Source organism: Panthera tigris, chromosome D1 (genome assembly GCF_018350195.1).
Source record: "Panthera tigris isolate Pti1 chromosome D1, P.tigris_Pti1_mat1.1, whole genome shotgun sequence".
In the NCBI taxonomy this organism is placed as follows: domain Eukaryota; kingdom Metazoa; phylum Chordata; class Mammalia; order Carnivora; family Felidae; genus Panthera; species Panthera tigris.
Genome location: NC_056669.1, coordinates 56419821 through 56440569, shown reverse-complemented (window position 1 = coordinate 56440569; position 20749 = coordinate 56419821). Strand labels below are relative to the sequence as shown.

The 20749-nt window shown below is 50.8% G+C and overlaps 1 protein-coding gene across 3 annotated transcripts in view; it reads left to right on the top strand.

The window, feature by feature from the left end:
- Window positions 1-20749, top strand: part of SLCO2B1 (solute carrier organic anion transporter family member 2B1) — a 46918-nt gene that overhangs the window by 6534 nt on the left and 19635 nt on the right. The window contains exons 1-7 of one of the 3 annotated variants that reach the window (XM_042958532.1): window positions 808-880; window positions 6173-6303; window positions 7399-7536; window positions 8997-9159; window positions 11938-12177; window positions 12411-12509; window positions 14577-14767. In XM_042958532.1, coding sequence (XP_042814466.1) covers window positions 6196-6303; window positions 7399-7536; window positions 8997-9159; window positions 11938-12177; window positions 12411-12509; window positions 14577-14767 — 939 coding nt within the window. In that variant the 5' untranslated portion in view covers window positions 808-880; window positions 6173-6195. Of the gene's footprint in view, window positions 1-807; window positions 881-6172; window positions 6304-7398; window positions 7537-8996; window positions 9160-10864; window positions 10890-11937; window positions 12178-12410; window positions 12510-14576; window positions 14768-20749 lie in introns of those variants that run through there. The other 2 variants (XM_007080833.3, XM_015536988.2) reach the window with 2 other exon arrangements.

The following is a 20749-nucleotide window of genomic DNA, read 5'->3' as shown; positions in this document are numbered from 1 at the left end:
AATGCAGCTGGTGAGATGGGTTGGGGAGAGGACAAGAAATGGCAGAGGGAGGCATCCAGAGGGGCTGTATTGCTTCAGGGATCAGAAGGAGGTGAGAGAGTGACACCAGGCCTGAGTCTCCCACAGGAAGGAGTATGAGTTATTCTGGGGCCTGGTGACCACACCTGGAAATAGATTCCCTAGTGAGTTTGGGGCAGAGGCTGACGAAATTGCTACTTGTGGGACATCCTGATATTGACAAAGGGTGTTATCCTGTGTGACCCTCACACAGGCTTCAGAGGCAAGGTTTAGTATTCCTATCTTGCAGAGGCTCAGTGAAGTCTACTTGCTGGCCCAAGGCCATACTGGGTCTAAGTGATCTTTGATCTTGCTCTCTCTGCTGGAGACAGGCTCTTTCTTGAGAGAAAGAGTCATTGCCCTGACCCCACCCCTCCTTAGTTCTCAGGATGTGGGAACTGTCACATTTCTCAGCAGATCCCTCCTGAAAGTTCAATTCTGGGCCTTGGTGATGAGTCCTGAACTCCCACCATACTTAGGTCCCCCAGAGTATAGGACTTAGATCCCCACATGTCCCCCTTCCCTCATTTCTCTCTGCAGCACTCTCTGAGGTCATCAGGAGAGGCTGTTGACTTGCAGGGAATGACTGACTAGCTAAAGAATCAGCTGGTAGAATGGAAGACTATTCCCATAAAACTACCTTCGACAATTCACAGGCAGGAAACCAGGTCAGAATAAGAAATGGCTACATGGGGATAATTTTTCATGTGTTCTAATGCCATCTTTGCAGCCAACCTTCTTATGGTTGCTGTTGGGGGCCCAGGAGTCAGATAGATCCAGGTTCTGGTCCAGGCTTTCCCATTCACCAGCCCCAGGACTCTGGGTAAGTTGCTTTCCCTCTGTGCCTCAGTTTCCTCCTCTATATCATGGGGTCACAACAGCTGTCTCAAAGGGTTGTCTGGAGGATTGGTGAGGGAGCCCAGCCTAACCAAGCACAGCACATAGTATTGCTTGGTCTGTGATAGCCCCTCAGACAAGCTCCTCTAAGTCCCTTCTTGTAGAGGATTAGGGTGAGCCAGAGAGCTGAGTCTCCCAGCCTCCCAACTTTCCAGCCTTCCTGGGTTGAACTTTTTCTGAATTCTCAAGTTCCAGATGTGGTAATGTTCCTTGCAGTCACAAAGCAAGTATGGAGGTCTGTCGGGAGTTTGTGTCAGGATAGACAGCTAACGGAAAGACTGGCTGCCTGATGGGGAATAAAACAACATTTACTGAACATCTGCTATGTATTGTATCCATGCTGGCTCCCCACATATTACTGACATAACCTGTTGGTAAGACCAAGTTTACCATGATAAGGGATAATACCACTTCTCAAAGCTTTGGCACGATTCAGAGTGGGGAGGCAAGGTCAATATTTGTTGAGAATTGAAAGTTTGTTTTAAGGCAGGTCCTTTAGTATGGGGAGGGAGGTGGAAGAGGGAGGCTTGACTGGGATTGGGTAGGAATCATGATACAACAGTTTGTTGGTGGAAACAGAAGGTAAGGATTTTGTGCACAGAGATTCAAAGAATCAGAGGCACACACTCTGTTGATGGTTTCCCTTGAAGAGTCCAGCAGTCTTTCAGGAAGTCCCTGTAATGAACAATCAAGCCATTTGCTTGAGCTGGTCAGTCTGGGAAGAGTAAGAAGAAAAAATGCTAATGAAGACAGTGGAATTGCAAAGTCAAGTTAGTGCAGACCATAAGATGTGGTTCCAGGCTTTCAGTGTCCAGGCTAAACATGGGGTGGAAGGATCTGATTGTCGGTGGGTGCTTTGTGTACTGGGATGTAGGGATTACAGGCCCTGTCACAGATGAGAAAGCAAAGGGGCCACTGGTCCAAAACCACACAGCAGGATTGCAGCCAGTGGGGATTGAAACCTGGGCAATTGCTTCTAAAGCCAGTGAGTGTGCATGGAGGGAAGGGGTTCAGGTCCTCAGGTCTTGTGGTAAATGGGGACCTGGATGAAAGGGAGAGACAATCTAGGGATGGAAGAAGGAGTGTTAACTTGGAGGGGTCAGGTGCACATGGAAGGGAATGGGTTCAGTTTGACCTTGTGGCCTCGGAAGCACTTGAAGGTTATAAGGAGAGGGGAGGGCAATCGTCCTCAGTGGGGCCTACTGTATCCCAGGCCTGAGCCAGCCCCCCTAGATGCCTCACTTAGATGAGGAAACTGCTCAGATGTTTCCTCTGAGATGAAAGGGCATGTCCAGGCTCACACAGCTGCCGGTGGCAGAGCTGGGGTTCGGGCCTAGGTCTGAGGACTTTGAAACCTACACTCAGCCCCACACCTGCCTGGAATTTTCTTTTTTGCAGCTGGGAGGTGGCTGGAGGAGGCCAGACTTTGAGCCTTTCCAGCAAAGAACAGGCAGAGAAAGGTAGTCCTTCCTGTCAGGCTACTTTCTGAAACCTTGGTCCCCATCACCATGGATCCAGCTGGTGTGAAGAATACTGACTCTTGTCATGGAGGGGGCAGCGAGACCCCAGGCCAGAGCCCAGAGGCTCTGCCTCTGCCTTGCAGACATTCAGAGTTTCTCCTTCAGTGAACTGAAGGTCTCTGACAGACATTCAAGATGACTGTCTGACTGGCTAGCTAGCTAGTTTAGCTTGTCTGAACAGACAAGTCTTCTGAGAGACAGCCAGACCAGTGACTTACCAGCTGATGGACATGAGTTGGCCTGTGTGCGTGGCCAGCCATGTAACCAACTGACAGACACACAGACCCCTTGCCTGCCCCTCTAGGGGCATGGGCTCCAGCCCTGGGAACCACCTGGCCTACCTAAAGCCCCCAAACCTGGTTGCTCACCTGGGAGAGAAACAGACTCCGATTTTTTCCTGGAACCTGACTTCCTGCCTCTCCCCTCATTCCCACAGGACACCCAGTCCCAGCCCAGGTTCACCTCCACAGCTGCCCGCTCTTCTGTCAGGGATGACCCCTGACAAAGTTTTCACTGGATGGGAAGGTCCTCAGAGATGTCACATAAGGAGGACCTACTTTCCTGGTCTCAGGATCCTCCTGTCGAGTGGAGCTTTGTCCTTATTCACAGAGTTGGACTGTTTGCTGCCAGCTCACTCAGAGGCCTCAGCCCACAGGAAGAGCTTGGAGAGGTCTGGCTACCTGCCTGACCAGCCCCGTTCAGTGTTCAGTGACCAACTGACCACCCTGCGCACTAACTGGTGGCTGCTTTCAGATCCCAGGGGCCACAGCTTCCCTCTACTAGACCACAGGAAGGTGGAACGTTCTAAGCTGGTCCACTGATCTTCTGTCCGCCTCCCTCATCCATATCCTGGACTTCTTTCAGAGCTGGGGCTCCTGGTCAGCGACTTCTGCCCACCCCCCAACTCAGCTCCAGCCTCATCATCTGGTTGGCCTGCCCCCTTGATGGGTGAGCACTGGCCCCTTTCAGGTGGCCTGGTTAGGCTTGGTTGGGCTCAGACAGAGAAGAGCGTCTTCCCCTCATCCATACTGTGCAAGGAACATGGAGTGATGTTGAGGTTAACACCTGGGCTTGAGTCTCTGCACCGACATTAATCAGCAGAGCTAGCTACTTCTGAGCCTCTGTCCTCATCAGATACAGAGATAACGAGAGCACCAAAGGCACAGAGCTATGGAGAGGTTTGTGTGCATGTGAAGGCTGAGTTGCATGTAAAGCGTGTAGCCCAGAATCTCTGCTGTAGTAGGTGACCGTCTATGCTGGTGAGTGGAACCAGGGCTTGCAAACGTCCTATCAGCCTCCTCTGGGCAAGTTCACCTGGAGCCCCCTCACCTCCTTTTCTCCTCAGTGACCTCCACAGAGCCCATCCCACCCCCACTTCACTGGGCCAGCCCCTTATCTCCTCCCGGTCAGGTGTCACTTTTGTTTCAATATCTCCTTGTTTCCTCTGAATACTTACATCCCCCAAAGGGATTCCTCCCCAGCCACACACACTTTCATTTCCTCAAATTCCTCAAGCTATCTGAATAGACCTTTCTCCAAAGAAGATATACAAATGGCCAAGAAGTAAGTGAAAAGACTCAACATCATTAGTCATTAGGGAAATGTTAATCAAAACCATACAAGATATCACTTCATGCCCACTACGATGTCTATCCTCAAAGAGACATGATAATAACTCTTTAACAAGGATGTGGAGAAATTAGAACCATCCTATGCTGAGGGTGGGAGTATAAAACAGCGCAGCCACTTCGGAAAACAGTTTGGTAGTTTCTTAAAAAGTTGAACAGAGTTGCCACATGACCCAGGAATTCCGCTCCTGGCTACATACCCAAAGGAACTGAGAACACATGTTGACACAAAAATGTGTACGATATATGAATGTTCACAACACCTGATACAATCCAGATGTCCTTCAACAGATGAATGGATAAACAAAATGTGATTTACATCCACAAAATAGAATGTTGTCCAGCCATAAAAAGAAGGAGGTACTCATACGTGCAACAACATGGAGGCACCTTACACATTACGCTACGTGAAAGCAGTGAGGCGCAAAATAATTACATATTGTACTATTTTGTGTATATGAATTTATATGAAATATCCAGAATAGGCAAACCCAGAGAGCCAGAAAATAGATTAGTGGTTGCCAGGAGCTGGAGGGGAGGCAGGACTGCTAACAGGTATAGGGTTCTTTATTGAGATGATGAAAACATTCTGGAATTAGTGGTGATGATGTATAGCCTTTTGAATATACCAAAAAGCACTGAATTGTGTACTTTAAAAGGGTGAGTTTTATGGTATATGAGTTATATCCCAATTAAAAAGAAATTCCTCAGGCTCTCAGGTACCTCGTGTGAGGAGCACAAACCTTTGGCTGTGGTGGTTCCAGGCCTCTGTAGCCCCTCCCTGATTCTGCCTTCTGGGTCTGGAGATGGAGAGTCCCTACCCCCCTACCTGGGTCAGAGGTGTCCTGAGTCCATTCCCAGACTCTAGAAGGAGCTTGTTGAATGAGGGGAAACTCCTGCCAGGTTGAGAAACATATGAAACAATGGAGGAGGCTTCCGCAGGAAGTGGGGCTCCAGAAAAGGAGGAAGGCCAAGGTGGTGGGGGTTTCCATCTAGGTGGAGGCGTGGAGTCTCCCAAGGCTGGACTTCAAGCTCCTTACTGAGATTAAATATCAGGAGGGGTGCCTGGGCTCAGGTCATGATCTCATGGTTTGTGGGTCAGAGCCCTGCGTCGGGCTCTGTGCTGACAGCTCAGAGCCTGGAGCCTGCTTCAGATTCTGTGTCTCCCTCTCTCTGCCCCTCCCCTGCTTGCACTCTCTCTCTCTCTCAAAAATAAATAAACATTAAAAAATTAAAAAACAAAACAAAAGAACGTCAGGAGGCCCCAGGAGATGCCCTTGTGGGGGTTCAGCTTTCCTCTCACTGCAGTGAGTAAGATGCTGACACGGTTACCGGTTTCCATGGAAAAACCCAGACATGACTGATGGGGCCAAGGGTCCAGGTTCTAACCATAGCTCTGCTTCCTGAGTCATCACAACACTTGGGGAGTTCAGTTTGTCCAGGGTGAGGGAGGTAGTTAAATGGGATGACCTCTGAGGGCCATTTCTGCACCAACTAGCAATATGGTTTGACTCATGAGTTAGAGATTGGGCTGGTTAGCTCTATGATTACATGCAGGATGGTGCCCTGTGGGGGTGTTGGTAACTGTTCTGAACTACTCCCAGGAAAAGCCTTTACCTGACCGTGGACCAAGCCTTGACCCTGCACCTGACCCCGAACCTGTGATCCCACACCGAACCAGACAGACCCACAGCCACTCAGCCTCTATGAGCACCAATGTCTCACAGCTACAGGCCCAAGGGGGTCTAAGTCTGCACATTCTTACTCCTGGAGACCTTGCTTGAAACTTATGTAGTGTGGCCAGCAATGCCTCCCTAGAAGGAAGGTTTATGCTGGGAAAGGAATGAAGTCACTGTGAGATAGGTGTTTCCCGTTAGGATCTGGCCAGCATGGGCACGTGGGGCACATACCCTCTTAGGAAGGGCCCTCCCATCACTGGGACTCAGGGAGGCTGAAGGTGCTCAGACTCTCAGATTCTCACCAACGCCTGGAATACCTTGGGTGACCTGAGTCAGGGACATCCTCTGGGATTCCATCTCTACCCTCACCTCCTGGATGTCTCTCCCACAGGTCCAGTGGGTGAGGAGCCCCAGATGTCAGACAAGGACACCAAGGCCATGATGAGCACAGAAGACATACCTCAAGGCAAGGCCAGCCCAAACTCTCAGGACTTGCAACGAAGTGTGTTCTATAGCATCAAGGTATCTCTCAGGGCCTGCCGGGAGCAGGGGTGTCTGGACCTGGCAGAGAAGGCCGTGTAACTCCAAGCAAGCTGCTGCTTTTCTCTGAGTCTCAGTTTCCTCATCTGTAGAATTGGGTGGCTGTGAGAGTCAAAGGGACAATCTACCAAAGCATTTAGCTTAGTTTTGGGCACATGTTCCCTCCTTCCTGAGAAGAAACAAGGGCTGCCCCGGAGGCAGTGGGGCACCAGTCTCCTTGCCTCCCCATGTCCCTGCAAGGAAAGAGAAGGACCCCAGAGATCCTATCTGTATGAATATTGGGGAGCTCTGGCTCCACCAAGGGCAGCCCTAAAAATGCAAGTGACCCCTGGGTGCCAGGGCCTGTGCCGAGTGACGTCTTGTTTAGTCCTCGCAGTCACCCTGAGTGGCAGGGATGTCGTCCTTGCTGTGTGCAAGAGGAAACCAAGACTCAGGAACAGAGAGACTGTTTTTAAGCTCTGGAATAAACACCCTTCTTTGAAGCAAGTTTTCCTTCTCTTGGGAATACTGCCAGTTCACCAGGAGGGAGGCCAGACGTTTAGGGTGGAGTTGGGTGGGGTGGGCAGTTTGGGGATTCGGTGTGTGCACGTGGTCTCCCAGAGGAGCTCTAAGGGGAGGACCGGGTGGAGTGAGTAGGGAAGGATCCAGGAGAACTTCCCGGAGAAAGGGGACAGGGTGGTGGAATAGGGAGGACGGTCCAGTCTAGCCCAGGTGGGCTCTGAGGGTCAGAGTGACTCCCATCATTCTTGGCCCCACAAAGACCCTACTCTCAGTCATGTGGGTCTGAGGTGGCACCCAGGACAGCTTGTGTAGTTTTTAGGCCTGTGCGAGAAGCCATGGGCTACTCCAATAACTCTCTCTCTCTTTCTCTCGCCCCTCTTGTTCTTGGCCCTCCTGTCCTTACTCTCTCTCTCTCCTGTGTGTCTATCTCCTCTGACTCTATTTCCCCATCTTTATTCCTTGCTCCTCCCTTCCCCCAACTCCGTCTCTGTCTCCCAACCACCACCCTCTCTAACTGCATCCCCACCTGTCTCCCTGCTCCCCCGCCGGCTGCCACCGCCTTGGCCCCTCCGGCAGTTCTTCGTCCTGTGCCACAGCCTGCTGCAGCTGGCACAGCTCATGATCTCCGGCTACCTCAAGAGCTCCATCTCCACAGTGGAGAAGCGCTTCGGCCTCTCCAGTCAGACCTCAGGGCTGCTGGCTGCCTTCAATGAGGTACTGGCCCTGAAGCAGTCACAGGGGTGGGCGTTGAGGGCGACTCTCACCTGGCCTCCTCATCCTCCTCTCTCACCAACATGACATAGGCCCTTCCCCTCCTGGTGCCCACAGGTGACCCCATTACAGCTTCCTCCCCTAAGATTTTCTCCTCAGCTAGCTCCTTTCTCATGTTCCGGTAGAGAAACTGACCTCTGCCTCCCTGTAACGTCAGAGCACTGGCAGTCCTGCCCTCGGGGGCACTCTAACGGGGGGTATGGGGTATTTTAGAGCTAGTCAGAATTCCCGTGTCTACCCACTCTCCCTTTGGTTCCTTTACCTTTCCAGGGACCTGGCTGTTGCCTGTCCCAGGAAGGAATCAGAGGAAGTCACTTCAATAGTAGAGGGAGAGATTTAAATTAGATCAAAGGCAGAACTGTGGACCAGTGGGTGGTGGGGGAAGGGAGCCATACCATGGGATGAGTGTCTCCTCAGAGTTGCCCAGAGATCCACAAGTCTGGGGCCGACAGCCAAGTGACGAGGAGGGGACAGGCTACTTTGGGGGGATTTAGAGATCAGGGTCCAGCTGTGCCCCAGCCCCCCCCCTCCACCAGATGTTTTCCACCTCAGAGAAGGGCCACTGTCCACAGTACCCTTTCTCCCCTCCCCACAGCAGATTTCTGTGCAGTTGTCTCCCCCTGGGGTGATGTGTCACATTCAACCCAAGGCCTGCCGACTACACGGCACCCTCAGATATCTCTCAGACCCCACCTCCAGATGTCAGAGGTGGGAAGGAAAGGTCATTACCTAGCTCTGGGACCTTAGGGAAGCCACTCCACCACTCACCCCCCCCCACCCCCCAGAGCCTCAGTGTCCTGTCTATAAAATGGAGAGTGGCTACCCTTCTCAGACTTGGTCCACCTACCAACTCTCTTGCAGATACTGCCTCACCCCCCCAGCAGCGAGGAGCCTGGGGCTCAGGGCGAGTGTCACAGCCAAAAAGCAATGGGCAGCACATTTCAGCTGCTGGTCGTAGAGCCTGCCCCATCGCTGCAAGCTCTCAAGTCCCCTCCAGTGCCCACATCCTAAGTTTTTTATTCTAAGGCTTGAAATTCCAAGAAATTCTTAGCCCTCTGGCTTTAGATTTTATTTGTTTGCCTCAATTGTGATATCCCAGAAACTTAACAACCTTTCCTTAACTGTCCCCCCCTTCCATGTTCTAACATGGGGTCCAACCCATTTTCCAGAATGAAATTGAACTGCTAGCCTTGTCCGCTCTGCCCTCATTTCTCTCCCCTAATGGGACAGTGGGGACCCTCCTAGGGGGACCCAGAATCTGCATAAGAGGGGCCCAGATGATTCTCATTCAGCCAGCTAGTCCTTTATTCGGATGGGAACCCCAGATTGGTGACAGAAGTGAGGGTGGTGCTGGCCTCTGGCGGCTCTGCTCCATTCGAATGGGTCCCCTCATCCCTCGGCAGGTGGGGAACACAGCCCTGATTGTGTTTGTGAGCTACTTTGGCAGCCGAGTCCACCGGCCCCGACTGATCGGCTATGGGGCTGTCCTTGTGGCCCTGGCAGGCCTGCTCATGAGTCTCCCACACTTCATCTCGGAGCCATACCGCTACGACCATGCCAGCCCCGGTAAGACCAGGAAGGGCTGGGCTGGAGACGTACGTGAGGAGCCGCGTTACCATGCACCGGGGCCCATCCCCAGGCCCGTTGGTCAGAACGGGCATTTTCCGTTCCTCTCCACTCCCTCAGTCCCAGTCCGGGTGGGTCCTTCTGGCAGTCCTGGAGAGTGGGGTTGTCTTGGGGCGGAGGGCTGAAACCCTCTGATCCTCTCTTAGTGAGGGCCTGCTTATATGTCACTGTATTTTTCAGGTGGGGTGAATTACAACACAGCCTCCGTCAGGGCCTGGCACGTAGTAAGTCCTCGGGAAAGGTTTGCGAAATAGTAATAACGGTGTCACATACCACTTATGGTGTACCAGACACTGTTCTGAGTATTTAGGTGTATTCATGCATTTATTTAGTCCTCACAAGAAGCCAAGATGTTAATGAAAGAATGAATGAGTGAATGAACAAATTAAAAAATGAAAGAATTTTAGAGAGGAGTAGTGAAGCCCCTGTTTAGCCCAGTGAGATTTTGTTGAGGGCCTATTGGACAGATAGATGCCCGTCCCTTGGAGAACAACCTAAGAAGCCTGAGCTTTATTCCTTCTCTCTCCCATCCACCCATGTATTTACCCATCAATCCCTTCACCCATCTACCCATCGATCCATTCACCCATCTATCTACCTATCAATCCATTCACCCATCTATCTACCCTTCGATGCATTCACCCATCTAACTACCCGTCCATCTATCCACCCTCCCATCTATCCATCTATCCATCATCCATCCATCCATCCATCCATCCAGTGATCCACCCAAGAAACCCTTCGTGCTGCAGACTTTGTGTCAGGCCCTCTCAGGGGACTCAATATTGCCTGCAGGGGGCTCCCAGTCTGGGACAGGAGACGGCAAAGAAAAACCCTATAGTGTGTCCCTTGTGTGAGAAGAGAAGCACAGGGACTGAAGGAGCCCATGCCCCAGCCTAGCATCATGGAAGGCTTCCAGGGGAGGAGTGTCTCAAAGAGCATCCTTCCTCCCTCCCTCCCTCCCCTGCCTTCTCATCAGCGCACATCCTGGGGCTCCCACTCTGTAGCACCAGCCCCAGGAAAGAGTCCAACTCCTTGGGAGTCAGCTAGAGAGAGCCACTAGAGCTCTGAGTGGACTGCAGTGTGGGGGAAGGAGGGCATTTCGAGTGGAAGGAACCACAAGGGTAATGGCAAGGGAAGTACAGAAGTAGATAGTGTGCATGAAGAGCTCAGAGCTGTTATCTAGGCCTGAGTGGAAAGCGGTCAAGAGGCTGGATGGAAGGCTGAAAAAAAAAATTTCTGTGTCCAGAATTTCCACTTTCACAGAGCTTTTTCTGTACAGAGTCATACACGTTCTTCTTCATCCTCCCTGCCATAGAACACCCCTCTGCCACAGGAGCCCTGTGAAACCCTGAGTAAAGCCTTCTCCTGCCTGAGCCTCAGTCTTCGATGAGAGATGAGGCTCAGTGACCTCTGAGCCCTCATCCTGCTCTGGTATTCCAGGCTATTTCATTCACTCATTCTTCACCCAACATTAATTAATTTATTTTTAATACTTATGTGCCAGGCCCCCTGATAGGCACTAGGGTTAGTAGGGGTGGCCAAAGAAGACAGGGCTCTATGACAATCATCACATTTAATGTCTCGTAGGTGCTGTGTGTGGGCACCACTCACCACTCTTAACATTTACAGCCTTATAGCAGGTATTCTCTCAGTAGCCCGTTTTACAGGTAAGGAAACCAATGTTCAGAGACAGGGATTTCCCGAAGGCCCACAGCTAGTGGGGCCATGACATGTCCAGGTAGCTTGGCCCTAGAGTCCCTGAGCCACTGAATTATTGTGCTTCTGAGTTTCTGTAGAATTTCCATTCTAGGAGACTCTTTTGACAGATGAGGAAACTGAGGCCCAGATGGGCTGAAGGCTTCTTGTCAAAGTCTCCCAGTCTTCTACCCAGGCAACCTTGGTTGAAGGTCAGGGTCCTTGACCCTGGTTCACGTGGCTTTTTCTCAGAGTCCTGGCTTCCATAAAGGGCTGGGCCTGCCACAGAGAGAAAGCCACTTCTACACCCACATTTGGGATAATAATAGCATGAGGGTCTCTTTAAGTTTGCTCACCAAATATTGGTGAGCTACAGGGAACAACTGTCTGGTACTAAATTAAGAAATTCCCCTTTACTGAACTCTGCATCTGTGTCCTGAGCTGACACTGAGCCCACCCAAAATGAAGGCCAAGGGCACTAGAGCCCTCCACAGTCCAGGCCCAGCATCCCTCCCCTGCCCAGCCCTGCCCTCAGCCCTGGCTTTGCCCCTCACCCTCTGTGAGCCAGCCATGCTGAATTTCTCAAGCCCCTGGGTTTGCATATGCCGTGACCTCTCCCTGGAACACCCTTTCCACCTTCTCTTTCTGGAAAATCTTGTTTGTTCTTCTTGGCCTTGTTCAAACTCTACTTCCTTTGACAGCCCCTCCCTACTCAAAAGCCATGGTGGCCATGGTATTTCTACATACCTCTCCTCAAAAAGGTGGCATAGGGTGGTTTTAGGACATAGACTCTAAGTTGAGCTTCCTGGGTTCCAATCTCAGCTCTGCCTTTGCCAGTTGCTGCCTGAGCATCAGTTTCCTCATCTGTACAATGGGAGTAATGAGGGCAACCATCCTCTAGGTTTGTTGGGGGAGGGAGTCAAATGATTTATACATACATCACTTAAAATGCTACCTTGCATCTGGTGCACGCTCTGTAAGCCTTAGCTTTTGCCATAATATTTTTTTATCATCTCTTAGTGGACATGCCACAGGATTTTGAGGCTTCTCTGTGCCAGTCCAAAACCTTGGTCCCAGACCCAACCCCAGCTCCCTCCAACAGCAGCTGCTCAAGCTACACGGAGACCCAACATTTGGCTGTGGTGGGGATAATGTTCACGGCACAGACCCTGCTCGGCGTGGGCGGTGTGCCCATTCAGCCCTTCGGCATCTCCTACATCGATGATTTTGCCCACAACAGCAATTCGCCCCTCTACCTTGGTGAGAACCGGGGTCTGAGGGAGGGCCAGGCTCAGAGGAAGGGGGATGAGAGGCCCAAATAGGGGCTGGGCATGAGTCCCTGACCTCTGCTCCATGTGACCAGTAAAGGTCCAGAGAAGACCTAGAGTTTCCTGGGCCTAACCAACTGCTCTTGCCTATTAGAGACTGGGCAGGCACTGATCTGCTGAGGGAAGCCAGGGCCAGAGGAGACTAACCCAGCCTTTGTGTTGCAGGGATCCTGTTTGCAGTAACCATGATGGGGCCAGGCATGGCCTATGGGCTGGGCGGTCTCATGCTGCGCCTTTATGTAGACATCGACCGGATGCCAGAAGGTGAGCCTCAGGAGCGCACAGTTGTCCCCGGGGGCACACAGATGCTAGCTAGCTTATGGATAGCTGGTCTAATAGGAGACAATGAGCCAAGGGACTCAGGTTCAAATCCCAGCAACCCCACTGACCTTGGACATGCCTCTTAACCTCTCTGAGCCTCAGCTTCTTCATCTTTAAGATACTCTCTGTCCTGTCCACCTCCCAGAGCTGCAATCAGAATCCAATGAAAGCTGAAGATAAGCTGTAAAGCGCCATCAGACAGGGGAATGGAGAAGCACGCAGGAGAGAAGTTCTGGAGCAGGACTCAGTTACCTTGGGCCTACCTCAGATGGAAACTTACTGGGTTGACCTCTAAGGACCTTTCTAGTTTTGACCACTTAAGGGTCTGGGAACCTGTGCCGAGGGCACCATTTAGGGAACCTCAGTCACTACTCCAGGTTGTAGCTGGGGTGGGCCAAGGAGTAGGATGGAAGCTTGGCCTGAAGGCGCCAGGAGAGGGCAGTGGTAGGGGTCCCCATGCTCTGGCACCCTACAGGGAATAGGAGAAGATTCCTTTTAGAACAGGTTACTGCGGCATCTCAGCTGCCTGATTGTCACATCTAAGCAGCTCTAAGCCCCAACCTATGCCTTCTACTTCCTGCTACTCAGAAGCCCCATCCCTCACCTGGAGATTTTCAGCAAGCTCTAGAAAGCTCAAGGTCACACACGTATGAATGGATGGACACGCAGATTCTGCTTCTTGTTCTCTGATTTTTGCACAAGGGTGCCTCCAGGACAGGTCTGGGCAGCTCTGAACAGGTCTCGCTAGGAATAGCCTTGCCCCACCTTCCTCTCTTCTAGAAAGCTGGGCCCAGGAGCCAAGCGTGAGCTCTGGTTATTGTCCTTAGGTTTCCCAGACACGTCCCAGTGCCGGGGAAGGGGTGTGTGTGTTTTCTGGCTCAGTTGACATCATCCTGGCAGATGTGGCACCTTCACAGGCAGATGTGGTGTTCCTGTGGACTGACCTCCCTACACTTTCTCTATGGGGGATTTCAGGGGGTGGGCGCGGCGTGTCTGCTGCAGGCGCAGCTGGGTGTGTGAGAAGCGGAGGAGTCAGGGAGATACGTGTGCTGACGCTCGCCAGGCTGGCACAGAAGCAGGGGAAATAATAGGTGGAGGAGGGATTTAGTGCAAAAACAACTTCATTCCCAGCTTTACAGATACATTTGCTGAGTGCCAGTTGTGTACTCTGGCCCCTGGCCAGGTAAGCTCAGGACCAATCACCTGGGAACCAGCCCCGCTCATGGGGTTGGTGTCATTATGCATCTGTGTCTTTATAAAGTGTTTGTGGATGCTATAGCAATTGAAGGAGGAGGTATCTGACTCAGCCTTGAGGTCAGGACTTGGATGGGGGATGTGGGCGTTCCAGCCAGGAGGCACATCTAGAATAGTCTAGTCCTGATTACACCTGGGGAACTTGTTAAAGGTAAGACTCCTGGGTCACCTTCCCACCCCACCCCGTGGTAGTTTTAAGTTGGTCTTGGGTATTTTTGACAAGCCTCTGGTGATTTTGATGAGAATCTTGTGCTGAGAAGCACAGGAGTAGCCCTGACCATAACAACAACAATAATAATAATAATAATAAATCACAATAGTAACAGTAAGATGAGGAAGATGAGCAAACGCCTATACAGCACATACTCTGTGCTGGCACTATTCTAAATGCTTTACATGAGTCAGTTTCTGTGATTCATCACCTGTGATATAGGTACTACTACTGTCTGTATTTTACAGAGGAAGACACTGAGGCACAAAGACGTTAAGTAATTTGCCCAAGGTTGTTATGTTAGTAATGGGAATTCAGACTCAACGGTCCATTTCCCAAGTCCATAACATCGACCACTACACCCAATGCCTGGGTAGTTGAAAAAGCTAGGTCCAAGAAGGGTCAAGGTCAAATGCGATGTAACTGGCAAAGCCACCACTGAAGCCCAGGTCTCCTGACTCTTGGTCCAAGTCACCTCACGTCTCAGAAGCCAGTCCCCGATGGTGGGATCCTGATCCTAACATCACTATGGTCTTCTCTTTCAGGTGGTATCAGCCTGACCTCAAAGGACCCCCGATGGGTGGGTGCCTGGTGGCTGGGCTTCCTCATCTCCGCTGGTGCAGTGGCCCTGGCTGCCGTCCCCTACTTCTTCTTCCCCAGGGAGATGCCCAAGGAGAAGCATGAACTTCGCTTTTGGCGAAAGGTCTTGACGGTCTCAGACTCACCTGTCAGCAAAGTAAGCCCCCTTCACATCCCCACCCGAGTCCAGGCTCCAGCCCCACCTACTTGTTCTCCTTTGTAACCTTAAACTTCATCCCTCCCCGGCACTGCACTTCACAACTTGCAAATCCATTCCTGTCCAGGCTCCACAGCATCTGCCTACAGCCCCACGCAATGAGTATGTCCGGCCCCTTCCACAGCTGAGGAGATTAGGGGCCAGAGGAGGAAATGACCTTCCCAAGGCCACAAGGCCACTGAGGACATCACTGGGATGAGAACCCCAGCCTCTCTGATCCCATGCCCTGTCTCTAAACACTACACTTTCCACCTCTTTGCTCATCACTTCATGGTTTTTGTGAGTTCTAACCGTGCTGTGCCGGAACAATATTGAGAGCTAGGGGGAGGGGAGAATGGGTGGGAGGGTCTGAGAAGACTTCTCTGAAGGGGTGGAAATTGAGCTGGACTTTGAAGGATGGTGGGAGCCTAGAGAAGGGCGTTCTAGGTGTGGACACAGTAGGCCAAAGAGTTCAGCTGTTGAAATGAATCTGGCCTTTTTAGAAGCAGTGAGGGGACAAACACACATTGAGTGCCTCCTCTAGGCCAGATGTCAGGCCGACACTGGAGCTCAGCACATGGCTTCTACCCTTAAAATAGGCATGGCCTAGTGGGGACAGAGATTCATAGATAAGTAACAAGCCATGAGGTGCTGGAGGACATCTCGCTGAAACCCCTGCTTGGCTGTGGGGCAGGTGGTCTTTCCTCAGAAGAGACCCACTGGGCAGATCAGATGACTGGTCGGGGGGTCTCCCTGTTTTCCACAGACTCACCAACACACGAGACCCTAAAAACAATACATTGGCTCCAAAGCACAAAAGAAAATGACAAAATAGAAACGTTTCATAAAAGTTCAATATACAAGTAATGTCAGCTTGATCAGGTTTTCTTTAATACTCACACACATTTCATGACATTCTGAAAATCTGTACATTTGATTTTCTTGTTTCCCAAGTTCTCACACACACAACGTTTCTGTGACCAAATGTGTGGAGTTCTTCATGCCGATCAGTTCTCGGCAATACCCACAAGGTGTCCCACTCAACCCTGACACTGTCTACCTGGAGGTAGCATCTGATCCCACAGGTTAGGGCTCAGACTCACAGTTGAAGTCCCACTTCATTTGCAGACAATAGGCTCACCCCCTGGTTACCCACAACTTCTGTCCTACTTGGCTGCAAATCAGGTTCCCACAGCCCCCTTCTTGGATTCCATGATTTTCTAGACTAACAGCTCACAGAACTCAGGAAAGGACTTACATTTACCAGCTAATTATGTAACAAGGGATATGATAAAGGGCATTGCTGAACAGCCAGATGAGATTACATAGGGCAGGGTCTGGGAGGGTCCCCAATGCAGGAGCTTCTGTCCCTAGTGGAGTTGGGGTGTGTCACACTCCTGGCACGTGGATGTGTTCACCAACCTCAAACCCCATACTATTAGGATTTTTGGGGGGCTTTCTCCATATAGACATGATTGTCCTTAACTCCATTACCAGCCCCTCTCCCCTCCCTGAAGAATTGGGGGTGGGGGTGGGGGGGCCTGAAAGTTCTAAGCTTATAATCATGGTTTGGTCTTTCTGGTGACCACTTCCCATCCAGGAGCCCACTGAGAGTCATCTCATTAGAACAAAAGATGTTCCTCTCATCCAGGAAATTCCAAGGGATTTAGGAGCTTGGTGATAGATGCTCCGGGCCCTTAGGAAATTATACAGATCTTAGGGCTCCATGTCAGGAACTGGGGTCAAAGACTAAGTATTAGAAGATTCTCCTAAGCACTCTTATTTACAAGAGTTTTAGGAGCTCTGTGTCAGGAATATATATATATATATATATATATATATACACACACACACATATATATTTGCTTATTTATTTATGTTTATATATTTCTTATTAGTAATTGTGGAGAAATCACAATCATAAATTATTTGTTGCTAAGTAGTTCTAATTTCAAAGAGATGATTTGTAAAAAAGACTGTTGAATATTTTGCAACAAGAATAATTCTATTTCATGAGGCAGGTCGGTGCATTTGAATATGCTTGCTGTGATGTGAGCAAGAAAGTTTGGCCCTTGGAGAGAGGGCTGAAAATGTCTTCACCTAGAAAGGCTAGAATTTGAGCCCAAGTCTGTCTGACCCCAAACTTGGCTGTTCTATGACCCTCATGACCCATCTCCCTCTGCCCCCACCAGCACCGCCCCCACCACCACCACTGGAGCAGAGGGTATATACATGGGACACCAACGAGAATTGATATTAGAACAGCCAATAGGGGCCAGAACAGGAAAGGCCTTGCCTGCCAGCTTCAAGAGCAGCCGGCAGCCCTGAAAGGAGGGTAAACAGGGGTCCCGTGGCTCTATCACTAGGTTCTAAGCTGAGAAAGGGACAGAGGAAATGTGTGGGCATGGCTGGAGGTGGGGAGACTGATGCAGCAGCCATGGCTGTGGTCCAGGTGGGAACCGGTGCATTGGCAGTGAGGCAGGCCAAAGGGAGGAGTCCAGGAGCCTCCCAGGAGGAAGACTGCTTGGGCCCCGATGCTGCTTTGCTATGGGGCATCCAAGATGGTGCAGGGCTGGGCTGATGCTGGGCTTGGAGGCAGGGGAAGGCAGGCCCTGCAGAGGGACCAGTTTCACGGGAAGAAGACAGCTTGAAATCACACATGGCACTTACTGGTTCTGCCTAGCTCAGGCCAGAATTTGAATGAGGTAAGGATTCCTAGAACTTGGAGATGAGTTCTTAGAAGTAGGGGTAGTCATAGAGAAAGAGAAGAACCTGGGTTTTTGGTTATGGGCAGTCTCCAAGTTGGGCCTTAAATCTGAGCAGAGAACAACCACTTGAGCCATGGGGTGGCATCTGTGGGAGAAGCAAGGGTGAGGCATGTGTCAGTTGTGTGACCTTGAGCCAGTCATTTCCCCATTCTGTTCTGTCATGGAAGACACTGAGGTTGGATTCCTGGAGCAATATACTGTGTGCCTCGAAGTCTAAGAAGGCACAGTTTTTGGAGTTGAAGCTGCTGTGATGCAGAGATTTGGGTTTTAAGAGCTGCATCTCTGTGATGCTTTGAAACCCTGGCTCCCCGGCTGTGAACCTGTCTGGCTGTCTGGATTCATTCTGTCAGCACATTGGGGATGGGGAGTGAGGAAGGAAGGGGGTGAGAGGTTCTTAAAAAAGAACCGAAGGCTGAGAACATGATGATCTGCTTCCAGCAGCTCTCAGGCAATAAATATTGATGTGGGAGGAATTGTTCCCCCGCCTCCTTGAAGCTGCCTTGGCCAGCTCCGCTCGCAGTTACTCAGACTGGCCCAGCCCACTCAGGCCACTGAAGAGGAGGTAGATGGACGAAGAGGAAGGGCCCAGTTAGGCAGAACTGGCAGCCAGAAAGTCCAGGCCCACAGACATGGGAAGTGTAGCTTCTGTAGAGAGCGGGAACAGGCTGGGGGAAAAGTGAAGGGAGGCTATTTCTCACATCCCTTCAAGCATCTTCTCCCAGGCTCAGGGGTCCCCTAAATACCCTCCTATAGCAAATGCAGTTTTTAAAGGTGGTGTGATGGTATGTAGTATAAGGGTTGTGTGACCCGGCGAAGGTCTCTGACCTCAGTCTCCTTATCTCTAAAACGGGCAGAAGATTGGACAAGGGTTTACCAGATTCGAGGACGTCTTCTTCTCCTCGAGAATGGCTCCCTATCTCTGGAGCAGTACGTGAGCCCTTTCCCTGTGGGAGAAAAGGGTGCCGTCCACAGCCTCTGCCCCAAGAAGCTCTCAGGTAATGAAGGAAGGCCAGACTCAGACAGGGGGATGACTGACTGACAGCTCAGGTTTCTCCAGGGTCGATGCTTAGAGTTCTCTGCCTACAGGGAGGGGAGCATGAACAGTCTCCACAGAGAAGACTATACAATGGTAGATGGGGGAGGCTACACGGACATGAAGGGGCAAAAGCTCTGCTTGCCTGCCTTTGATTCTGCCCATGTGTCTGTGGCCTCCTGGTGGCTACCAGACATCCTTCTCAAAGTGAACCAGGGCAGGTCTTACCTTTCTGCAAGCCACAGTCACCCTGTCTATAACCAGACAGTCTCTAAGTCAAGCCCCAGGACTCCTGGCAGATGGCTCTCTAGAGCCTGTGGAGTAGAAATGGCCTCTCAGGGGCTCCCCAGCAGGTCATCTGGTCCCATTAGGACCCCATTCAATCAGCAACACTCCTTTGCCCTCCACACCCTCAGGTCCCTCTTAGTGCCTACCCTTGGGTCTAGGCAAGGGGCTGACAAAGGTCTCATCCTTCGAGATCCCTTGTCCCTGCCCAGCCTCTGAGCACCGCTGGCTTCTGTCACCTTCTCTCGGTTCCAATTTCCCAGGAGTCTCCATGTCTATCATTCTAGGCTGTCTCTCAGAGTCTGGGATTCTAATATTATAAAGTTCTAAATTTTGTATTTCTAGTAAAGATTCTCAAGTACTTGTGTTCTATTATTCTAAGATTCTATGCCTCATATGGTCTGTGACTCCAAAAATTCATATTTCTACATGGTTACAATTTGGGCCTATGAGTCTAGGAGTCTGTGAAATCTGTTTCCTCCCAATTGTTAACCTGATGTGCTTCTTTGGGAGAATGGTCAAGGATGGGGACAGGAGTGGGCAGTAGCAATGGCCCTTAAAGCCTAGGACTTACGGCCAGCTAGGAGGCTTCTGTTCCCTTTGGACTTTGTGCTCCTTTTACAGCCCCTGTGAGGTCCAAGGTGACTTGTGTCTCTCTTATGCCTGGTACCTCTCCCTTGCAGTAACTGCCATCAGCCTAGGCTGGCTCATGTCCCTAGCAACCCAGGCCTTGTGACTACCCCCCACCCCCACCCCTCCTCAACTCTCTAAGGTAGAAGGTCTTGTGTGATCATCCAGTTCAACCCCCACTCTATCTTACAGATGGAGGGATTCAGGCCCAGAGAGGGTCAAGGTTGTTCCCAAAGCTGGACCAGTACCACCCCACCTTGCACCAGTCTATATAAGGCCAGGTCTTGGCCCAAAGGGCTATAGTGAGTCCTCCCCACTTCATGGCCTGGTGTAGATCAGAGCTTCCTCAAACACTGAGGCTGGAAGGCACTTTGGGGTGACCTGCTTGAGTGGTTTCAACAGAACCCCAAAGGTGCCACCGTAGGAGAACCCCAAGGGTGCCACCATATGGAGATTGAAGAGAGGTGTCCCCAGTAGAACTAAGGGCCTTCCACCTCCCTGAACACACACGTGCACACGCACGCGCGCATACACACACACATACACACACACACACACACACACACACTTCAATCAGACAGATTCTACTTTTATGTGTTTTTGTACCAGTCTTTGGAGTGAGGTTTCAATTGGGGAAAAGGTTTTGCTGCTAAAAACCCAGTTTTCAAAACACCGATCTAGTCCAATACCTCCGTTTGACTGCCGAGGAGACTGAGGCTAAAGAAGAGAGCTGACTGAAAGCTGATCTGGCCCAAGAGTTTCCTTGGTGCCTGAGGTGTCTGAGTGCCGGCCTACCGGGAGGCCAGCAACAGGAGTTAGACATATGGTGTCTGTACCAAACCAGCCTGGGTATGAATCCTGCCTCTGCACTTACAATTCTGCAATCCATAAAATGGGTATAATCACAACGTTCACATCTTGGGGGTTTTGTAAGAATGAAACAAAGTGTGAAGTGGGTTGTTCAATGCCTGACAACCAGGAATGCTTGTTCTTAGTATCTTTCTCTGCTCCAGCCAGCTCTTTAGAGTTTTGAAAAATAATGGAAAAATTATCTTTTTTTTCTAATATTCTTCTTACAGCTCACACCAAATTCACGTACAGTGCTAATAAAAGAGTGGGGAGTTAGGCTGACATCTATTGCCTACTCTGTACCATGCATTGTTCTAAGCCCTTGGTATGTATTATCTCATTTAATCCTTGTAATCCACCCATGAAGTAGATGCAGCT